The sequence below is a fragment of the Panicum virgatum genome, chromosome 6K (genome assembly GCF_016808335.1).
Source record: "Panicum virgatum strain AP13 chromosome 6K, P.virgatum_v5, whole genome shotgun sequence".
In the NCBI taxonomy this organism is placed as follows: Eukaryota; Viridiplantae; Streptophyta; class Magnoliopsida; order Poales; family Poaceae; genus Panicum; species Panicum virgatum.
This window is the reverse complement of record NC_053141.1, coordinates 46,086,312-46,104,866: the sequence shown is the minus strand read 5'-3', so window position 1 is coordinate 46,104,866 and position 18,555 is coordinate 46,086,312. Positions and strand designations below refer to the sequence as shown.

The window sequence follows — 18,555 nt, the reverse complement described above, 5'->3', positions numbered from 1 at the left end:
TCAACCCACCAGGAAATTATCTCAAATTTGATAAATTTTGCACAAGTGCTTTATATATGGCAAAAAAAAAAAAAAAACGCGACAAGCGGCCCTGTGTCGACGGGCCTTGCCGTCGAAGCGTCCAACTCCATCACCAACCCTCCGATGCGTCCAATAATGCCCCGCGCCAACCCCCATGTCGCCTCGAACCTCCTCATCTCCCCTGCCCCGCCTTCTCGCAACCGACGAATCCGATCTCAACTGTGAAGAGCGCAGCGCGCGCGCCCGGTCTGCCTGTCAGTTAGGCTTGGCTTGGCTTGGCAGCTTGTTCGCTTCATCCCGCAGCCCCGCTCTTCTCCGCGCGCGCACCTCGCCGAGATACATATCAATGGCGCCGCCGCCTGAAGATGAGAGCGGCGGCGGCGCAGGAGGTGTTGGCCGCCGCTGCGGCGGCGGCGCGCGGTGGGTGCTGCTGGGCCTCGCGCTGGGGCAGTTCGTCTCGCTGCTCATCACCTCCACCGGCTTCGCCTCCTCCGAGCTCGCCCGCCGAGGTGCGTACCGTCCGTATGTACACGCATGCCCTGACGCCGCCCCGCACTAGATTGATTTGGTTCACCGTTCACGGCCGCCGCCGCCGCCGCCGCCGCCGACGAGGAGCGCTGCTTACTGCTGGCAGCCACCACGACAAAAGTTTGGATTTTTGACGCGACGAAAAATCTCCCACCAAAGATCGTGCTTTTGACTCTTCCTGCGGTGCCGGTGCGGCGAGCAACCACGGGAATCTCTGGATCGTTCGCTGTTCTTTGGCCTGGCGCCGCTTTTGCTCGACACAGAGCACATAATTCCCTAGCCTTCCGGTTAAACCATCGGTCTTGCTGCCTTTCCAGGGGCCTTAATTACACATCATCTAATGTGCTCTTCTGCTTTTACTACTTAATTTGATCCCTAGCTACTTTCTTTAACGAATCATCAGGGTAAAAAGTTCAGCTTTTAAAATAAATAACTTCTTGTGTTTCAAACTTGTGAGTTGTGACAGAGTGCACTTTGATTTTGTTCTTCCAAAGTAATTTTCGAGTTGACTGACAGGCACTGCGACATACTGAATTTTCAGGCATCAACGCGCCGACATCGCAGTCGCTCCTGAACTACATCCTCCTCGCCCTCGTCTACGGCGTCCTCCTCCTCTACCGGAGGCAGCCACTCACGGTACGTCTGCTTCCTTTACGTCAGAACGATCTGTCAGTTCAGAGAGTTCATACACGGAAAATGTTCAGTGACGTAAAGAACCCCTAGATTCCTCTGTTCGTGGCCATTTGCGGCTTCTCCAGCACATGGCCAGCCTTTGCTTTGTTCGATTTTGACCAGTGGGTGGCCTTGTTTGGATTGTCCTCTATTCTACACCGTTGATTGAAGCTTGCCGCATACAGTGTTTGACGTATCCTATCTTATCGCTTATATGTAGGGCCTAGCCCATGATGGCTCCCTCCCTATTTGTTATTGGTAGGCGACTGACTAGGCGTATACATATAGGAACAGGGGTACAGCTGGACTGATGCTTATTCTGATTCTGTTTTTTTCCTTATTAAGACATCTAAATAAGATCCTATTAAATTAAGTACGGGCACAATCTCATGCCAGTTTGCTGAAAAAACTATTCCAATTCTGTTTTTATTAAGATAGAGCTTGGCACAATCATGACGTGAAATTTGTATCAATTTTTGTGCAGATAAAATGGTACTACTATTTGATCCTTGGAATTATCGACGTGGAAGCGAATTACATCGGTATGTAGTTGCCATAAATAAATTAAATATAATGCAGTTTCTGTTGGTTCTATAATTTGAATTGTCTTTTTATTGCCTTCAATTAATTTGGGCAGTTGTGAAGTCATACCAGTACACATCTTTGACAAGCGTGATGCTGCTGGATTGTTGGTCGATTCCATGCGTCATTGTTCTTACTTGGGTATTTCTCAAGACCAAGTACGGGCTCAGGAAGTTCCTTGGCGTTGGAGTTTGTGTGGCTGGCCTTATACTGGTTGTATTTTCAGACGTCCATGCTTCTGATCGAGCTAGTAAGGATATGTTTCTCTCAAGCTATTTTAAGTCCCATACAAGACATTAAACCACAATATATTTTTCTTTCAGCAAATACTTTCGTGAGCTCTGACCAAGACATAGTAAAATTGTTCGATTTTTATGCTTATAAGATTCATCAAGAGCATAACATACGTTGTATTACATTTGCCTCGCAGAAGGACCTAACCCTCTGAAGGGTGATTTGCTTGTCATCTTTGGTTCGATGCTTTATGCTTGCAGTAATGTTACCGAGGTAACCAGCAACTGTTGACAAACCCTAACAAATTGCTTGATGTTACTTGCATGGAACAATTTTATGATCATTTGTTTCTAGTTGGATATGCTGTAAAATCAGCTTTGCTGAATGCATCTACCAATTTTTCTCACTAAATATCAGGAGTTTGTGGTCAAGAAAAGCAACAGAGTGGAGTTGATGGCAATGCTGGGGCTTTTTGGAGCAATTGTCAGTGCAATACAAATGTATCCTTGGGAATTAATCCATTAGCATCTTCAATCATATTCTATACTCTTCCTCCCTTCGATATAAGTTTGTATATTTTTTCCCTTGACATTTCTACAGAAGTATATTCGAGAGAAAAGAACTTCATTCGATCACATGGAATGCTGGTGCAGTAAGTATCTCTCCCTATCCTTCAGTCCTTGCAGACAGGCTAGCTTGCAGTAGTGACCCTCTTTTGTAGACACATGAACCAAAAATTCTGATTTTGTTCCTTAAACTCTGATTGATACAAATCCTAGATTGTTTCCCCTCTACAATTATCCAGACATTGATATGATTCTCCTTATCATGGCCATTTTCTGTTTCTTCAGGTGTTCCCTTTTCTTGGATTTGCAGTTGCAATGTTCCTGTTCTACTCAACTGTGCCAACAGTATTGAAGGTATTGCAGGATTCCTGAGCTTAACTGATGAGTCTGACTACTCGTATATATTTCCAGGGTTTTCCTGTTGAATTTGCATTTGCATTCCCTTGTATGTTGCAGATATGTGGCGCGACCATGCTGAACCTCTCGCTCCTGACTTCAGACATGTGGGCTGTCCTGATCCGCATCTTCGCTTACCATGAGAAGGTCTGTACACTGCATTACTCGATGCGTTCAGACTTCCTGACAAAGAAACTCGCTCAAATTATAGCCAAAGAGGATACAGCTTGTCTCAGTTCCTAGATTCCGAGTGGTACTCAAATTTTCAAAATAAAAAAAAACTCACGGATCATGTTTACACATGACCAGGTTGACTGGATCTACTTCGTTGCTTTTGCGTGCACGGCGGCTGGCATCATCATATATTCATGCAAGTACGGTTCCTTTGTACCGTGATTTCAGCTATGGCCGCATCCTGGCAAGCCTACATACATGGTTCTCCATCACTGCTGAGACTGATACCTCTGGTTGCACGCAGGAGCTCCGGGGAAGTGGAGGAGACGGCGCAGGTCACTGGGACCAGTGATGAGAAGGGCAAGGAGGGGGATGAGGAGGCTGGAGCACACTACCCAGTGTGAAACTTCTCTTGTGGCGGCTTGATCTATATCAAGGAAGTGCCATACTGCCATCAGCCATCAGCTGCAAGAACATCCAGGAGATTACTAGGTTAGCTCTAAGTTGTAGCATGCCTTGAACGGCGAACACATATGGCACTGGCTGAATATATAGGAAGAACTTGAGAAAGTTTAGGCCTCAGAGCAGGAAATGTATTAGAAACAGTTTGATGAAGTGCAGCAGCACATAGTTGAGACTTGATAGAGGTGGTGGAATTTCTGTAAACAGGAGCAGTTGGTAGCCCACCAACAGTCCACCAGAAATTTAGGCAGAGGTATTGCTTATTCTTCAAACTTAACTGATTTTACCTTATATAGCTCATCAGTTTCCAGCGCCATCAGATTTACCAAACTACTGCTAACAGTTAAATGGCCTGTCCAGATATAACTATAGGTAAATTTTGGTAGTTTTATGAGGATTTATACAGCATCTTGCTTAGTGCTTTGTTACATCAACATTGATAGAACGCCGACAAAGTTCTCCATAGTCACAAGACTACTAGAGTACTTCACAAACCATTTGGGAAACTTGCCTAGACCCTAGAGCTATAAAGCTGAAGGATCTCAATGTGCTCCGGAAGTGATATCTCATGCAAAAAGCCATCTATAACCCATCCTTTGCCTCGATGCGCATTGATAATAAATGTAAAACTGTAAGGCATCAACTGTAAATTTCTGCAGTTCTGTTAATGCAAATAGCATCTGGCTTGCACAATTGGGTAAGCTTCTTGTCTTCTCGATCTCCTGCTCGAGCTTCAATCGTGAAAATATGACAAATACCAAGAGTAATGGGTATGCAGGGCTTCAGTCTCTGAATCCCTCTTATGGCACTTTAATACCATACAGAACCAACTTTCTTAACCAAATAGTCTTCAGACCATGACATGTTCCAGGAGAAGAATCTTCAGACCGTATATGTTTTCTAGATCCAAGACTTGAAGCATTATCATCTTCTTAGAAATGAACAATGATTTCCACTTTCCAACACTGTCAAGAATTTTATGTGGGACAGATGCACTATGTTTTCCAAGGCATTACATGCTACCTGCTCCTGCACTGATCTCAGGGAGATGGAAAACTTTACTTTTGATAAATTCAGGCTTCTTTTTCAAGTACCACCCACAGTGCTAATAACTTCAGGAAGCACAGCATGCTTCTGCATGATCAGTGCTGCTTGCTCAGACAAGTTGTTGGCTTGTTGCCATGAAAAATCAACATACCTGCAAGATTTATGAATTTGTCTAAAACACCTGAAAGAGAAGCTGTCATCGCACAAAAAATTTCATTTTTTAGGTACAAAAAATACAGGAAATGTAAATGTTTTTATGCTAAAGCGAAATATAGGGAAAAAGTACTCCAAACCATGACACATGCTTCAGAAATATCAAATGTTTCAACAAAAGATTAATTTATCGTACTCTTTTCCAAATAATTTCAATTTGTCTTATATCAATTATACACTACATCTCATAGGACACCCATGTGAGATCTAGATAATCACTCCTAATAGCTACTTCATAATAAATCTGCAGCAAAGCAGTTTAAGTAGATTTGGTAAAACTTAACTATCAGCCCTCCTTGGGCATGTAACAATCGTTGTTGGACACAATGAAATGTCTCATTGTTTCGTTCACGGTAAAAACTCCTTCCCAGCAACCACAATCTCAGGGGTCGAAGGAAGAAACTCAATTTATCAATTACATTCTGTATTCCATGATCATTTAGTGATTCATGGATATCGAAACAAAGCTCTGTTTTTTTTTTTTTGAAAAGTAGGGCTCTTAACCATTGTGAGTTACTGATAGGAGTGTCACAGCTCCCAACAGCCTACAATATAGCATTTTCAGGTTTATAACTAAGCCGTAAAGCCTTGTATTATTCTCTGCGCCTCCAAACACGCGACTGCAGTTTGAACCCTGCGTACAAATATCAATATAATCGGAGCTGGATATCAAACATGATGTTCACCCCCTACTCTGGGTGTTTTGACTTGCTTCCCAATGAGCTAATACGTTGCAAGTGGAACTTGATAACATGTGTTACATCAAGCCAGATAAATCCGAGCTTGTTTCGATACGGTTAACAAACATATCAGCTTCAACGTCTGCTAGTGAGGGCAAGAAACATATATAACAGAGTAATATTAACAATCCCGATTTCTATCATGAAAACAACAGAAATAAAGGGGCACACAAGCCACCGTGACAACATAACAGGGCAGTAGTTCTAATAGCTGCCCCCTTTACTGTATCACGAATCGCAGAAGGCTAGCAGCCAGCTAGACCAGATAGCAAATCTTACAGAACAGATAAATGCTGATACGAGTATTGACCATCCGAGCAAAACAAAGTCGACAGATGTGAAACATGACCATACTGGAACCAACTGTCTATGTGTTTACAAGAGCCATGGGATTTAAAGGAAGGCGTCCTTCTCGAGCAACTTGAGGACCTCGTCCTGGTTGTTGAGCTTGGCGACGTCGCTGGGCGTCTTCCCATCCAGGTTTTGGAGTGTGCTGCAGTGCACGGGTGACAGAGTCAGAGCAACATTGAAGGTAACACGCTTATGAAAAAAAGGGATGAGTTAACTTACACGGCAGCACCATGCTTCAAGAGAAGATCGACGCACTCCTTGCGCCCATAGCCAGCAGCGTAATGCAGCGGGGTGTTCTTGTTCTTGTCCAAAGCGTCCACTGCTGCACCGGCCTCAAGAAGGACTTGGGCACACTTCAACTGGAACCCAAAAGCATCAAATTACTTATCACTACTATCATTGCTGATACCTAACATGATCGAACAAGGAAAAAGACGTGGTTCCCACTTTCCAAATGCATTTTACCACCTCATTTTATATTGTACTATGCCTACGAAATCATGACAGACTCATAGATTTTTATTGTTTATCCAGCATGAATATATTTAAATCAAAATAGTAATATCAATACAAAGAACCAAAAAGTTCAATTACTCTAAACAGCAGGGTACTGAAAACTTATCACCTGATACAATAACAATTATTTCTATTTCTTGGGGAGATATGAACCATTACCAACTCCAAGGAAGTTATATGCCATTTGTGTTCCAAAAAATCAACCTAGACAGCCACCTTGGCCCAACAAACCTTGGCTGTTCCTCGTACGCAAACCTAGGGAGCACCTAGGTGGTCTAACAAAGCAATAGGTTCCCATGGAAACACCTTCATTTTCCAATAGCAGTCTATTAAAAGGATGTTTACAAGCAAAACAAATTAAGTGAACCCCAATCAGTAAGACTCGGATCATAGCGGAACGGTAAATGGCATGCCGTTTAGCCCCTGAACTGATCATTCAACTGCTGGATGGTTATAAAATAGTAATTGACAATCTGTCACTACTATTATAAACATTACAAGCATATAAGTTTTTTGTGAGCTATAGAACATAGAAAGCATATAAGTTTCTGAAAACTTCTGAAAATAAGGATACACAATATGCTTTGCAACCAAAATACTATGGAAAGTTGTTCATAGCTTGCCTAGTCACGTGGTATAGTAATGAGCAATTTAAAAGCGTTCATCAATCGGACATTACATTAGCTCCACAAGTTTAACTCTTATCATGTTTGAATTAGGCTGTGGATATTCACATACCTCACCATATCCACATGCAAAATGTAAGGCCCTTCTTCCCTCGGAGTCTTCTTCATCCTTGTCTGCTCCACCATCCAGTGCCTTCTTGAGACCCTATTCCATAGATGTCAAAAGGCCAAATCAGTACATCAGAACCCAATAGCAACATATGTGGAAACTGTATTTACTGCGAAGATTAGAGACACTTTTCAGAGCGAAAAAGCAACATTGATGACTGTATTAATATCAGTCAGCATACATCATACTAAAACACGCAGCAATTATGGCCATGCGAACACAGAACATACTACTGCAGGCTCCAATATGAATTCTAGGCCGAAATTCATGGCTATATCAAGACAGACCAATAAGCAGATCTGATGCAGAGGTTGGGGTGCAAATTGCATACATTCATCTAGTGAATTAACTGAGCATAGGAATGTCAATGACCCAATTAGTCAAGAGACCTGATGTCTCAGGATACCAATGTAAGTCAGCTCATCTTATTTGAACATATCAACATCATTATAATACATACAATATTTAAGTGTTCAAGCCAGTTCACCGTATTTGAAAACATCAACATGATTACGATAGCTATATTCTACTGATATCATTCAGATTAAGTAGATATGGCAAACACTGAGTTGTACTAATGGACACTGATAAAGTAGAGTAGCATCACCAGCACAATATAAAAACATATACAAGTCCAAAACAGCTCAATTAAAAATAATAAAACAAAATTCAATCAATATCTCCATTACCTCATCATCACCAACACTGGCTGTGTGATGGACGATGGATTCATCTTCATCTCCACCTTCCTCAGTTTCTTCGGCACCAGAAGGTTCAGCAGAAGAACCAGCACCAAATGGGAAGCTACCTCCCATTGCCTGACCAATCTTTTGAAGAGTATCGGGGTCGTTCCAGTACCTAGATGAAGAAATATAGAAATGTGACGAACACTGCAAGCTCTATAAACAAAGCACATCTACAGCAGATATGGCATACTTCATCATTGCAGCAGGACCCCCATTCTCTAACTCATCAAGAATTGATTTCAAAGCTGGATCTTCCTTAATGCGGGACATACGCTCTTCCATCTGCTCCTTGTGTGATGGACTACTAAAGGTTTCCAGCATACTGGACATAGCAGGATCCTGAGCCAAATAATTGAGAGATTTAGGGAACTGACAGCCATATAAGGCTGTGGAAACCAGGGCAGACCTCTGGCGGAAGAAGGAAACAAAATGTGGTACCTGCATAAGAGCATTCCCCAGACGCTCAGCCATTGTCATAAACTGGGGGTTTTCCATGACCTTTTGCATTGTTTCCATGTACTGTTGAGGGTCCAATGGAGGCATTCCCTGCTCTCCTGCACTCTGAGCGCCTTTCTGTAGCTGCTCAGCCATCTGGTTGAATGCAGGATCCTTTGCAATTTGATCTGCCATCTCCTTAATAGATGGATCCTGGTAACAAGGGTAGACTTTGAAGCAACTTGCACAGAATCCATGTCATTAAATGAACGACAAATGCAGGTTCAGGAAAGCTAAGGTGGAAGCATGGATGCAGATGGCAAAATCATGTTAAACTACAATAAAATGCTTTGATGTACTGATTGAGGGCACATGTACATCTTTCAACAGTCATTAGGAAACTCAGCATGTACTACAGACTCTTTATGAACATAAAGGGCCATACATTGAGCAAACTTTGCATAGAAGCAAAGTCGAAAGGATTCGAAAAGCCTGCTGGAGGAACCCCTTGGCGCTCGTTGGATGATCCTTCAGGTTTTGGGGTTTTCTTCTCATCTGCAAAAGAAGTGGAACAGAACATAAACACACACCGCCTGGTAATTAACTATGACAGAAAAGCAAAATGAAACTGCCAAGAAAGAAACTGAATGTAAATGAATTGAGTAAAGGGAATAGGCCACATATTTTTCCCACAGTGGCTCATCACTGGGCAGCCAAAAAAGGTAAGAAATTCTTATCGAACAACTGCAGAGATATACTCCGTTCCTATAAATAAAATTGATATGATTGACATGGTTCGCGTGCAGGGGCTGACTTAACATGGACGTGAGGGTTCAACGCTTCAACTGATCCCCCAAATTTGCTAGATAAACTACTACCAGTAGCGGCACTAGTTCAGCGTCACGAGAAGCCCTAAGTCCCCTAACAGTGAGATCGAGCTTGCGCGGGCACCGAATCGGGCCACAGGTGAACGGATTGGATCAACGCTCTCCGCACACACGAAACAAATCCGGGACAGAATGAATGAACCGCACCAGCTCCGTGGGAAAAAATAGGAAGGTCTGGATTTGATTGTCCAAGCAAGGCGGAGATCGGGACAAATTCGACCAATCGAAGCAAGCAAGCGCTCACCAGTAGATCCGGGCGCATCCCCGCTCGACGCCATCGCGATAGAGCTGAGGGGGAGGGAGCCTGCTAGTAGTAGGCTGGAATTCGAGGCGGCGAAGCACCGGTGGAAGCTGGCCTGACGGCCGCGCTCGGCCTCGGCGGCCGGGCAGACGAACGGAGGCGGCTTGGGCGGCGCTGGTCGGCGGTGGCGTGCGCGAGAGTAGTCTGTGGAGAGGAGGCGGTCGTCTGGTGGAGTGGAGGTGAGGTGGGGTGGTGACGTAGCCGGGGACTAATGGGCCGGGCCGGTGCAGAGTCCAGCGGCACGGTTAAACCGTGGGCCGTGTTGCCTACGAAGGCCCATATGGATGTCCGACCGGGCCCGTCGGTTGCACTGCAACTGCATCGCCTCTTCGGGCCGCCTTCCTCCGGCCTCCCATTGCTGCAGCTGCAACGGCGCTCTCCCCGTCCGTCCCGGCGCGCCGCCGCAGGGCTCCAGATCCGTCTGCGGCTGGCTCGAGCCGCCAGCCTCACCCCGATGGCCGCCGGCGACTTGTGCCGCTTGCCGTTTAGGAACCGGCGGTGGGTGCTGCCCCTCGCTCCAGCGACACCCTTGCCTCCGTCGATGAAAACATCAGCAATTCGTCCCTCCACGGAGGGAAGGTCCGTTATATTTTTCCAAAATGCAGAGATAAATTCTGATTCTTCGTTCACTGCGGAGAGAAATATTTTAATTTTCAACTTCTTCTATGTGCGCGCTTCCTGCGCTTATGGTCCCGACAGCACTGGGTAGCCACACTAGTGTGTATTATGTCTATTTGCTTTCGATTCGTTTGGCATAATCGTACAGATCAAGAATGACGGGGCAAAATGCTACGGGATTTCTTGCTCTGCTGGTACATGGGGCAAAGCTATCCACGCCGGCCACAAGCAAAGATAATCGAATATTTCATCGGTATTCTTCCCCCAATTGGACCAGCTCCTTTGATTTAGCTTTAATTAACTTTGATGAAAGACAGGAAAGCATCATGGCCTGCGCTTCTGCCTGCCGTATGAAGACCGAAAGGAACAATGCAAGCTTCTTGATTAATGAACAGAGTAATCTTTGTGTAGCAGTACAGATCAAGATTGGCAGGCGAGATGCTACAGTGCGGGAGTACCCGTCTTTGGCATCTATCGTTTGAGTGTGGCTGAATGTGGCATAGGCGCGCATAGCAGCACAAAGAAATAGTTGCCTTCAGAATCTATCCATTGAGTTTGCTAGCAAGCAAAGAGGAAATGCATCTTTGTTCTTCTCGTCGCCTCTAAGCAGAGGATAAGAATGGATTCAACCCTCACTTGCAAACCAAAGTATCCTCTCTTTCTTGCCTTTGACATACACGTGTAAAGTTTTTGAAATAAAACTTTTTATATTTAAAATATTAAATATAGACTAATCATAAAGCTAATTACAGAACTCGTGTGTAAACTTCGAGATGAATTTATTAAGACTAATTAATCTGTCATTAACATATGGTTACGGTAGTAATTACTGCTTGTGTGTAAACTTCGAGATGAATTTATTAAGACTAATTAATCTATCATTAACATATGGTTACGGTAGTAATTACTGTAGCAATTTAATGTCTAATTAACATATGCTTTGATCTTCGGCTTGGCGACAGCCCTGACTTTAGGGGTCTGGCAGTTTCTGGTGAAGGGGGATTCCCAGCTTGTCGGAAGAACCGACGCTATGATGTTTGGTGCAGGAGGGAATAGAAGCCAAGTCAGCCTATATGCACCGGTTGAACCGACGGTCCAAGAAAGGGCATCAGTGCATTGGGCATACGGTATACCAGAGAAGATGTCAAGTGCCCAGGAGAAGTTTCTTCAGCACCGGTTCAACCGACGGTGCATCGGAGTATTGCGTCGGTGCATTGACGTCAGCAGAAGAGAAGAAGCCTGTGAGTGACCAGTTTAACCGACGGGCAAGCATCATAGCGTCGGTTCTTCCGACAAGCGTTGGATGCACCGATGCTTAGGCATCGGTTCTTCCGGTGCTCCTGATTCGAAGAGCCTTCGGGCCTTGCTACGCCTATTTTCTCTTTCTCTTTGTCATCACTTGAACCTAAAAGTCTGAGAATGGTCATCTTAACAATCATATTAGTCCAAATGTTGTGTTGTCATTCGATCACCAAAATCACTCGAAATGGCATAAATGGTGCCATGTTCGTTTCAGGACTTGTGATCCAAATCAAATGCATGTGGTCCCGCATCAAATTTGGACCTATATATATAGGTCTTTGATCATGGAGACCGAGCACTGCTGCATTAGCTTGGTCTTCATTTATGTTTTGTGCATAGGTACGCTCGATCATCGACGACAGCAAGGAAGATGGAGAAGCAGGTAAGTTTCGTCGCTTGGATAAGTTTTCGTATACTAGTATTTATAGAATGTAGTAACATTGATAAGTTCAAAAGGACAATATATATATCTGCATTTGTAAAGAAAATATGTAACTAAAATCTTCATGTATGCACTGTATCCCCACTGCTTAGAAATGAACGAACACTCGATAATTTTGGCCGTGGGGTGGGTGGTGAGAACAGGAAAACCCAGCTATGTATTGGCTTTGCCTTTGCTCACTCTCTATGTATTAGGCCAGTCTCAGTGGAAGTTTCATGGGCACAGTTGCCTAGACAGTTACCTAGACTGAGAACTAGGTAACTGTGTTAGATGGGTTTTATGGTGATGAAACTCTCCTCATATCTCATGAAACTCTATCATTCTCTCTCCTTGCTATGTCAGCAAAATTAATGATATTTAATGTCATGAAACCCTCTATGAAATCCCATTGAGACTGGCCTAAGTATGTATGCCGCTTTAATACCTCCAGCCATAATTAGATCATGTTCTGGATAGCAAAAGATAGTTAATTATGACTGGATGTAGAGTAAAGATCATGTTACTCGTTTCTCGTAACAAACGTTAAAGTTTTATTATTTCTCCGACACTTTGGATCTAAATGTGCACCACTTAAAAAAGGTAGTTAATTATGACTGGATGTAGAGTAAAGATCATGTTACTCGTTTCTCTTAACAAACGTAAAGTTTTATTATTTCTCCGACACTTTGGATCTAAATGTGCACCACTTACAAGCGTTGGTATCAGTAGTTTGCATACATGCATCATGCCAACAAGATGAAACCCAATTATGTTAATTTGTTGCCATGCGTGTAACGCAGCATAACATCACATTGCATACTAAAGATCAGATCTGCAACAACAATGTCTATGTTATTCTAGTGTTTGGGCAATTTACATTCACGCTGGATTTCAGCAATAAGGGGTAGATTTTTTGAGTATGCCAATAATATAATTCTCATTGAATTTTTTATTTAATTTTTCTGCATGCTTGTAGGTCATCAGTACTGCTGGCAACAAGGTTAAACTGACAACCATATCAAAATCACCCAAGCTCCCAACCGGGAAGCAAGGAGACACCCTTCCATTGCTGGTGCGGGTTGAGGCGCCACGAGCCGCCAAGAAGCATATTCCAGTGGACCTTGTTGCTTTGCTTGATGTGAGTGGTAGCATGAACACTGAAGTGGCTCCTGGGACTACTAGGTTGGATCTAGTAAAGAAGGCGATGCAGTTTGTCATCAAACATCTTCATGCAGATGATGGACTCGCCATTTTGGCCTTCAACGAAAAGATTCTCACTCATTACAGCACCGACTTGTTTAGAATCTCTGGCCAACAGATGTTTGCTCAAAACAAGGTGGACAAGATCGTGGCTAAGGGCGACACTAACTTCAGTCCAGGAATAGAGGAGGCCGTGAAGGTATATTTAATTTAAAATAAGTAGCGTGAGACTTCAATTTTAAGCCAATTTTAATATTTAATCAACAGTTGCAATGGGTTCTTGAATACTCTATGACTACTCTCTCCATGCACAAATATAATCATTTTAAGACACCAATATGGTTCCTCACTAAGATTTTTCTGTGATTGAGAGCTTTTTTTGACCTACTAAAATGTAGAAATGCTATATTCGTGAATAGATAGAGTATATTCTTTCATTCCATTAATGGTACCTTCAATGCTACTATTGAAGTTGATTTCTTTCATCCTTGGCTGCTGTGCCAGTGGGCACATATAGTAGCAAGTATATATCCATGATGTCTGGTGTTGTTATACTCCTAAAGGATATGGTAATAGTGTAGTGGTAAATTATACTCCTTTAATACAAACTGTAAATTGTTTTAATAATAGTTAGATTAACGTACTACAAACCATATGAGTAAAAAAATTATTAAAAAATATTGGTCTTGTATATTTCCTGAATATACATATTGTAGACTATATAAATTATATAAGCGATGATATCTTGTTAGAGGTTTGCATGTATCTCACTATAGAAAGAAATAAAGTGGTCCATGGAGAAGCCAGATTGATTAGCTTTTTTATAATACACTAGTAGGGTGCACGTGCGGCATGCACGTGTTTAAAGAACAATATTGCAAAAAATAACCAAACTAAATTTAGTGGCAACAAGCATTTTTAGAAACTATATATGGTGAAAACAAACAACGAGGTCTCAAGTTGTGGTGAAAACATACAAAATATTCACGTTAGCTTGTTCTCACGGTATCACATTAATATAATCAACAGGTTCTTAGTGGCAGCAAAAAAAAACAAAAAATTCAGATAGATGAACAATCCAGATAGTGAAGCGATTAGAGCGGGTACAGCACTCACGGTGAAAAAAACACCGCCAAACTCCGGGAAACAATTTAGAAACGCTTTTATTTCCCCTGATCCTCTAGATTTTGATGTCCTGGTTCCCTCCAGGTGGGGACAGCGTGACGGAATGTGAGGGGTGGGTGAGAAATTTTTAGGTGGACAGTGAATTTAAAAGTTTTGGTTCCTTATTATAATACATTTAACTGAGAAGGGAGATAGATGCCTCAATTTTCTTAACTCAGAAGGAAGATGCATATATACCCCTCAATTTAAGTCTTTTTTTGCCAGGAGTACCTCAAATTAAGTTTTATCAACAAAGATATCATTTGAGGTCCTCTACAACCAAAAAAGAAATGGCAGGTTGTTTGAAACTAGCCTAACAGCATAGACTTATTGTTTCCTGGAAGCAATTCCCTCCATTTAAGAATATAACATGCTGTTTGACTTTGGGTCCCCAGTGTCGGGATATGACTGGTAATGTCTTTGGTAGTAAAGTATATGGTATATGACTTTAAGATCAATACATATGAAAGAGACTCAAATATGAATCCAATGAAACTAAAGTTCAATGATAAAATCTTGGTTAAATATTTTAACGTATGATTCTTAAAATACGTCTACAAGCCATATAAAATCAAATAAAAGGAGGGAGTAATAATGTTTTGTCCGACACCAAACAAGGTATAGAACATCCCCTGATTACACACATGCACAAAACAAAGGTCTCTAGAAGCTTACAGTACTAAAAACATTATCACCGCTGGTTTTGCCCCCTGGCGAAAAAGTCAGAGGTTAAAAGAATATTTTCACCGCCGGTTCTGGGCGACGGTGAAAATATTTTTACCGCTGGCTTGAGACACCAACTACCGGTAAAAATGTATTTTCATCACGGGTTTCAGTCATGAATTGGTAGTGAAAATATTTTAAAAACCATGTACAAAATTAATAGACCGGTTCGAGTCATGAACTAGTGGGGAAAATAGTTTAAGAATCACATATAAATTAATATACCGGCAAATTTTTTTGACACTTGTATGCATGGTCATGGGTCACGGGAGCCATCCATGCCACTACACTGTACACTCAATTATGTGTAAGGAAAGATATATATTATTCTTTTATATCAATAAATTTGGATCTGATATGAAACATTTGGATGTTTAAATAATTTAAAATAAAAAAGTTGTTAACTACAAAGTTGTAGATCTCGTCGAGTACCACAATTTTAATGTTGACTCTATTTTCATATGAAGTCAGTTGATAGGTATGAAATCCAATTTTAAATATTTAGGTATATAAATATTTTCAAATGAAAAATTATAAACTACAAAGTTGAGATCTCATCCTCAGATCTATAATTTTGATATAAGGATTGTCTTCATCCGACTAAATACAAAAAAAACATATAAATTTTTCATGCTATTGATTCGGGGTCTATTTTCACCGTCGGTGGTGAAAACCCTCCCTTCATGGTTGGAATTGAAGTAATATCACTCTTGAGAACTAATATATGTGCATTATCGTGGATTTTATAGATCCTCGATGAACGCAGCAGCAGCGACAAGAACAGCCGTGTTGGGGTAGTCATGCTGGTGACAGATGGGGTGGACAGCAGAAAAGCAGCCATGTACCCTATCCCTCCGGAGATCCTCAAGAAATACCCGGTGCACACCTTCGGCATCTGCGCGCATGACCCCAACGTGCTCCTGTCAATCGCCCAGCAGTCATGTGGGACCTACTCCTTCGTCGACGACGACGAGCTCGGCAGTATCGCGGACCCCTTCGCCATCTTATTAGGTGGGCTCAACTCCATCGTCGCCGTTGATGTGGTGGTCCAATTATTTTGCAGCTTCAGAACTAGTTTTAGGAGCTCGGTGAAGTTGATCAGCTGTGGCTTCCAAAGCAGCGAGATAGAAGTATCTGCGCGTGATGATAACTGGTCCACTATCAGGATTGGCATGCTCTACGCTGGTGAGGTGAAGAACTTCATCGCGCACGTAGTGATAGATCCTGACACATCAGCAGGCACCAGGTCTTGGGGACGGATTTATGTCTATTACAAGGATGCTCCAGTAGTCTCTTCATTAATTGATGGTGATGGCAATGGTCGAGAACTATCGACCGGAAAGCAAGCCGGGGATTCTGGAGATAACTCAAGCAAGGTCCGGGGGCAGGTTGTCCAATTTAATGCGTTGGAGTTTCTGTCCACTCTCCAGGAAGAGTTCAAGAAGCAGATGAACACTGCAGGTGCCAAAGGAGCGAACGAGGCCCGCGCTGCACAGATCCGTGCAGGTAATTCCCTGGAGAAGAGGTGGGAGGAATTCGTGAAAACGATGGATGATGACTTGACTGATGGCCTTGATCTGGACGACCTGAAGACGGAGGTCGAGGAGATGGTGAACCGCCTGAAGCAAGGCGCCGGGATGGCCTACATGTGCTCTTGGGTGTCCAGCCAACAGATGCAGAGGGCCGCAACCCTGGGCTCGGCTGACGCTGTCGGGACCCAGTTCTTCACTTCCGCGAGGGACGCGATGCTTTCTAAGGCAAAGAAATATCACGTTCAGTTAGCACCAGGGGGAGTGGGCGGCAGCAGCACACAGCCCAGCAAGCTCGAGCAGAGGAGGGAGTCTTGGGAGAAACTCATGAAACAGGCTGAACAGATGTTAAACCAGCCGGCCGATGCGGCCCTCGCTCAAACCTGGAATGAGCTGAAAGCGGCGATCGATAAAGCAAAGAGAAGTGACCTATGTGAGGCCATGAAGCGTGGGGAATCTTAAACCTTGTGGCTTCATTACATTTGTCCTTTGGTAATTTCGGATCAACAGCATGATCATCAGGTCGTTGGCTCTCCACAAAGATATATAATCAATAATGCTACTCTGCTAGCACTTGTCCTTTGGTTCCTTGGTTTTATTATACGTTCATCCTTGGTTTTATTATATGTTCACTATGTAGAAATACTCATGTGGAGTCCAATAAAATTAGATTTTCTATTTTATAATATTTTTGTAATTTATTATGATTTTTTAAACATTCAGTGGAAATAAATAAAAAATAAAACCGTACCACTATAGTAAAACCGGACTACAAAACCACCCTAGGGGGGTTAAATGTCTGGTTTTGCAAAGGTGATGTGGTTAGAAATCCAATTTTATAGTTCGGGGCGTTGTGATCCACCATTGATACTTTGGAGTGGGGATTATATAGACTTTTTCCTAGATAATATATAAATTGGATAGTTGGCGCCACATTTTAGTGACCACAAGGGAAGAGAGTATAGCAAAACATTGTTCAAAGAAACAAGAAAACATATACAAGCTCAAAGTTCTTGAGTACAGGGATCCACAAGACCTCTTCGCAAGAAAGGTACTATTACACTATAATCCAACCATTTGTGTAGATCTTTCATTGCAGCACACACATTATACATAAATTTCAGTTCTATGCTTGGATAGCCGTAAGACTAATAATTGTACCATAAACATTCTAATAAATAACTTAAGTATTTTAAATTGAAAGAACTTAAAATTCTACTGATTTCAGGTAGTTAAGGAGGCCAAAGATTTGGATAGTCACAATCGGTGGCTTCTTGGCGAACCAATCAAAAGTAGCGATAGAGTGGAGGAAATTGAACGAGCATATTAGTGCTGAATTTAAGGAATTTATGATGGACAACAAAACTTACAAGGACAACTTAATGGAAGACCTGCAGGCCCAGCTTGCCGGGAATCCAAATGGATCCGCTTTGAAGAGGTGCTGAGGTGCCGCAGATCGGAGTCAGTCGCTCGTGCCAGGCCATTTGCTTTTGCTCTGCTTCCTTGTTACCCATTCGTGTAACTGAACAATTGATGTGTGTTAATCTCCATCCCTACTGCCCCTGTATTTCTCACGAATGCATATAGTTAAGGTGTGTCAGTAACTCAGTATCTTCATCCTGCCTAGTGTGGCGTTTTGCCATTTCACTTATTCGAATTGACCAAGCAGAGGATCTTGCTCCACCCGTATATGTTCACAGTGAAAACCACTCAAATTGCAAGAAGGTGAGGAGCCAGTAGGATTTGTCAGTGAGGAATGTTGAGTACTCTATCCTGCCTATGATGAGTGAATTGTCAACCGTGCGGTGTGATCGTGCGCTTGGTCTTTGGATTGCAGGAACACGGGCGTCGAGTGTCGACGGAGAGTTGCCGTGGAGGAGCTCGGGCCGGGCAGCAGCTGTGGCGTCCACTCCTGGATCGAGGACGCAAGCG

The 18,555-nt window shown here is 42.8% G+C and overlaps 3 protein-coding genes across 6 annotated transcripts; 2 read left to right on the top strand and 1 right to left on the bottom strand.

Annotated features, from left to right (window-relative positions):
• Window positions 1-110: 110 nt before the first annotated feature.
• Window positions 111-3,951, top strand: LOC120713041 (solute carrier family 35 member F2-like). 2 transcript variants are annotated; one of them, XM_039999010.1, is made up of 12 exons: window positions 111-392; window positions 426-530; window positions 1,091-1,185; window positions 1,706-1,763; window positions 1,859-2,053; window positions 2,234-2,310; window positions 2,455-2,537; window positions 2,638-2,689; window positions 2,889-2,957; window positions 3,060-3,146; window positions 3,309-3,373; window positions 3,478-3,951. In XM_039999010.1, the coding sequence occupies exons 1-12, from the start codon at window positions 176-178 to the stop codon at window positions 3,575-3,577; spliced, it is 1,203 nt and encodes a 400-aa protein (XP_039854944.1). In that variant the 5' UTR covers window positions 111-175; the 3' UTR covers window positions 3,578-3,951. The 2 variants fall into 2 exon arrangements, with proteins under 2 accessions (XP_039854944.1, XP_039854942.1); XM_039999008.1 differs by having other exon boundaries at window positions 111-530.
• Window positions 3,952-5,721: 1,770 nt separating this feature from the next.
• LOC120713038 (ankyrin repeat domain-containing protein 2A-like) lies at window positions 5,722-9,830 on the bottom strand. Its single transcript, XM_039999005.1, has 8 exons — window positions 9,610-9,830; window positions 8,924-9,033; window positions 8,482-8,691; window positions 8,234-8,382; window positions 7,987-8,155; window positions 7,241-7,333; window positions 6,206-6,345; window positions 5,722-6,128 (listed from the first exon to the last, which is right to left on the bottom strand). Exons 1-8 carry the CDS (start codon window positions 9,641-9,643, stop codon window positions 6,029-6,031), a joined length of 1,005 nt encoding a protein of 334 aa, XP_039854939.1. The 5' UTR covers window positions 9,644-9,830; the 3' UTR covers window positions 5,722-6,028.
• A 179-nt stretch (window positions 9,831-10,009) lies between these two features.
• LOC120713037 lies at window positions 10,010-17,315 on the top strand. Of its 3 annotated transcripts, none has more exons than XM_039999002.1 (4): window positions 10,010-10,245; window positions 11,926-11,968; window positions 12,984-13,406; window positions 15,844-17,315. In XM_039999002.1, exons 1-4 carry the CDS (start codon window positions 10,121-10,123, stop codon window positions 17,083-17,085), a joined length of 1,833 nt encoding a protein of 610 aa, XP_039854936.1. In that variant the 5' UTR covers window positions 10,010-10,120; the 3' UTR covers window positions 17,086-17,315. The 3 variants fall into 3 exon arrangements, with proteins under 3 accessions (XP_039854936.1, XP_039854937.1, XP_039854938.1); XM_039999003.1 differs by having other exon boundaries at window positions 10,100-10,932; XM_039999004.1 differs by lacking the exon at window positions 11,926-11,968 and having other exon boundaries at window positions 10,112-10,245.
• Window positions 17,316-18,555: the final 1,240 nt, after the last annotated feature.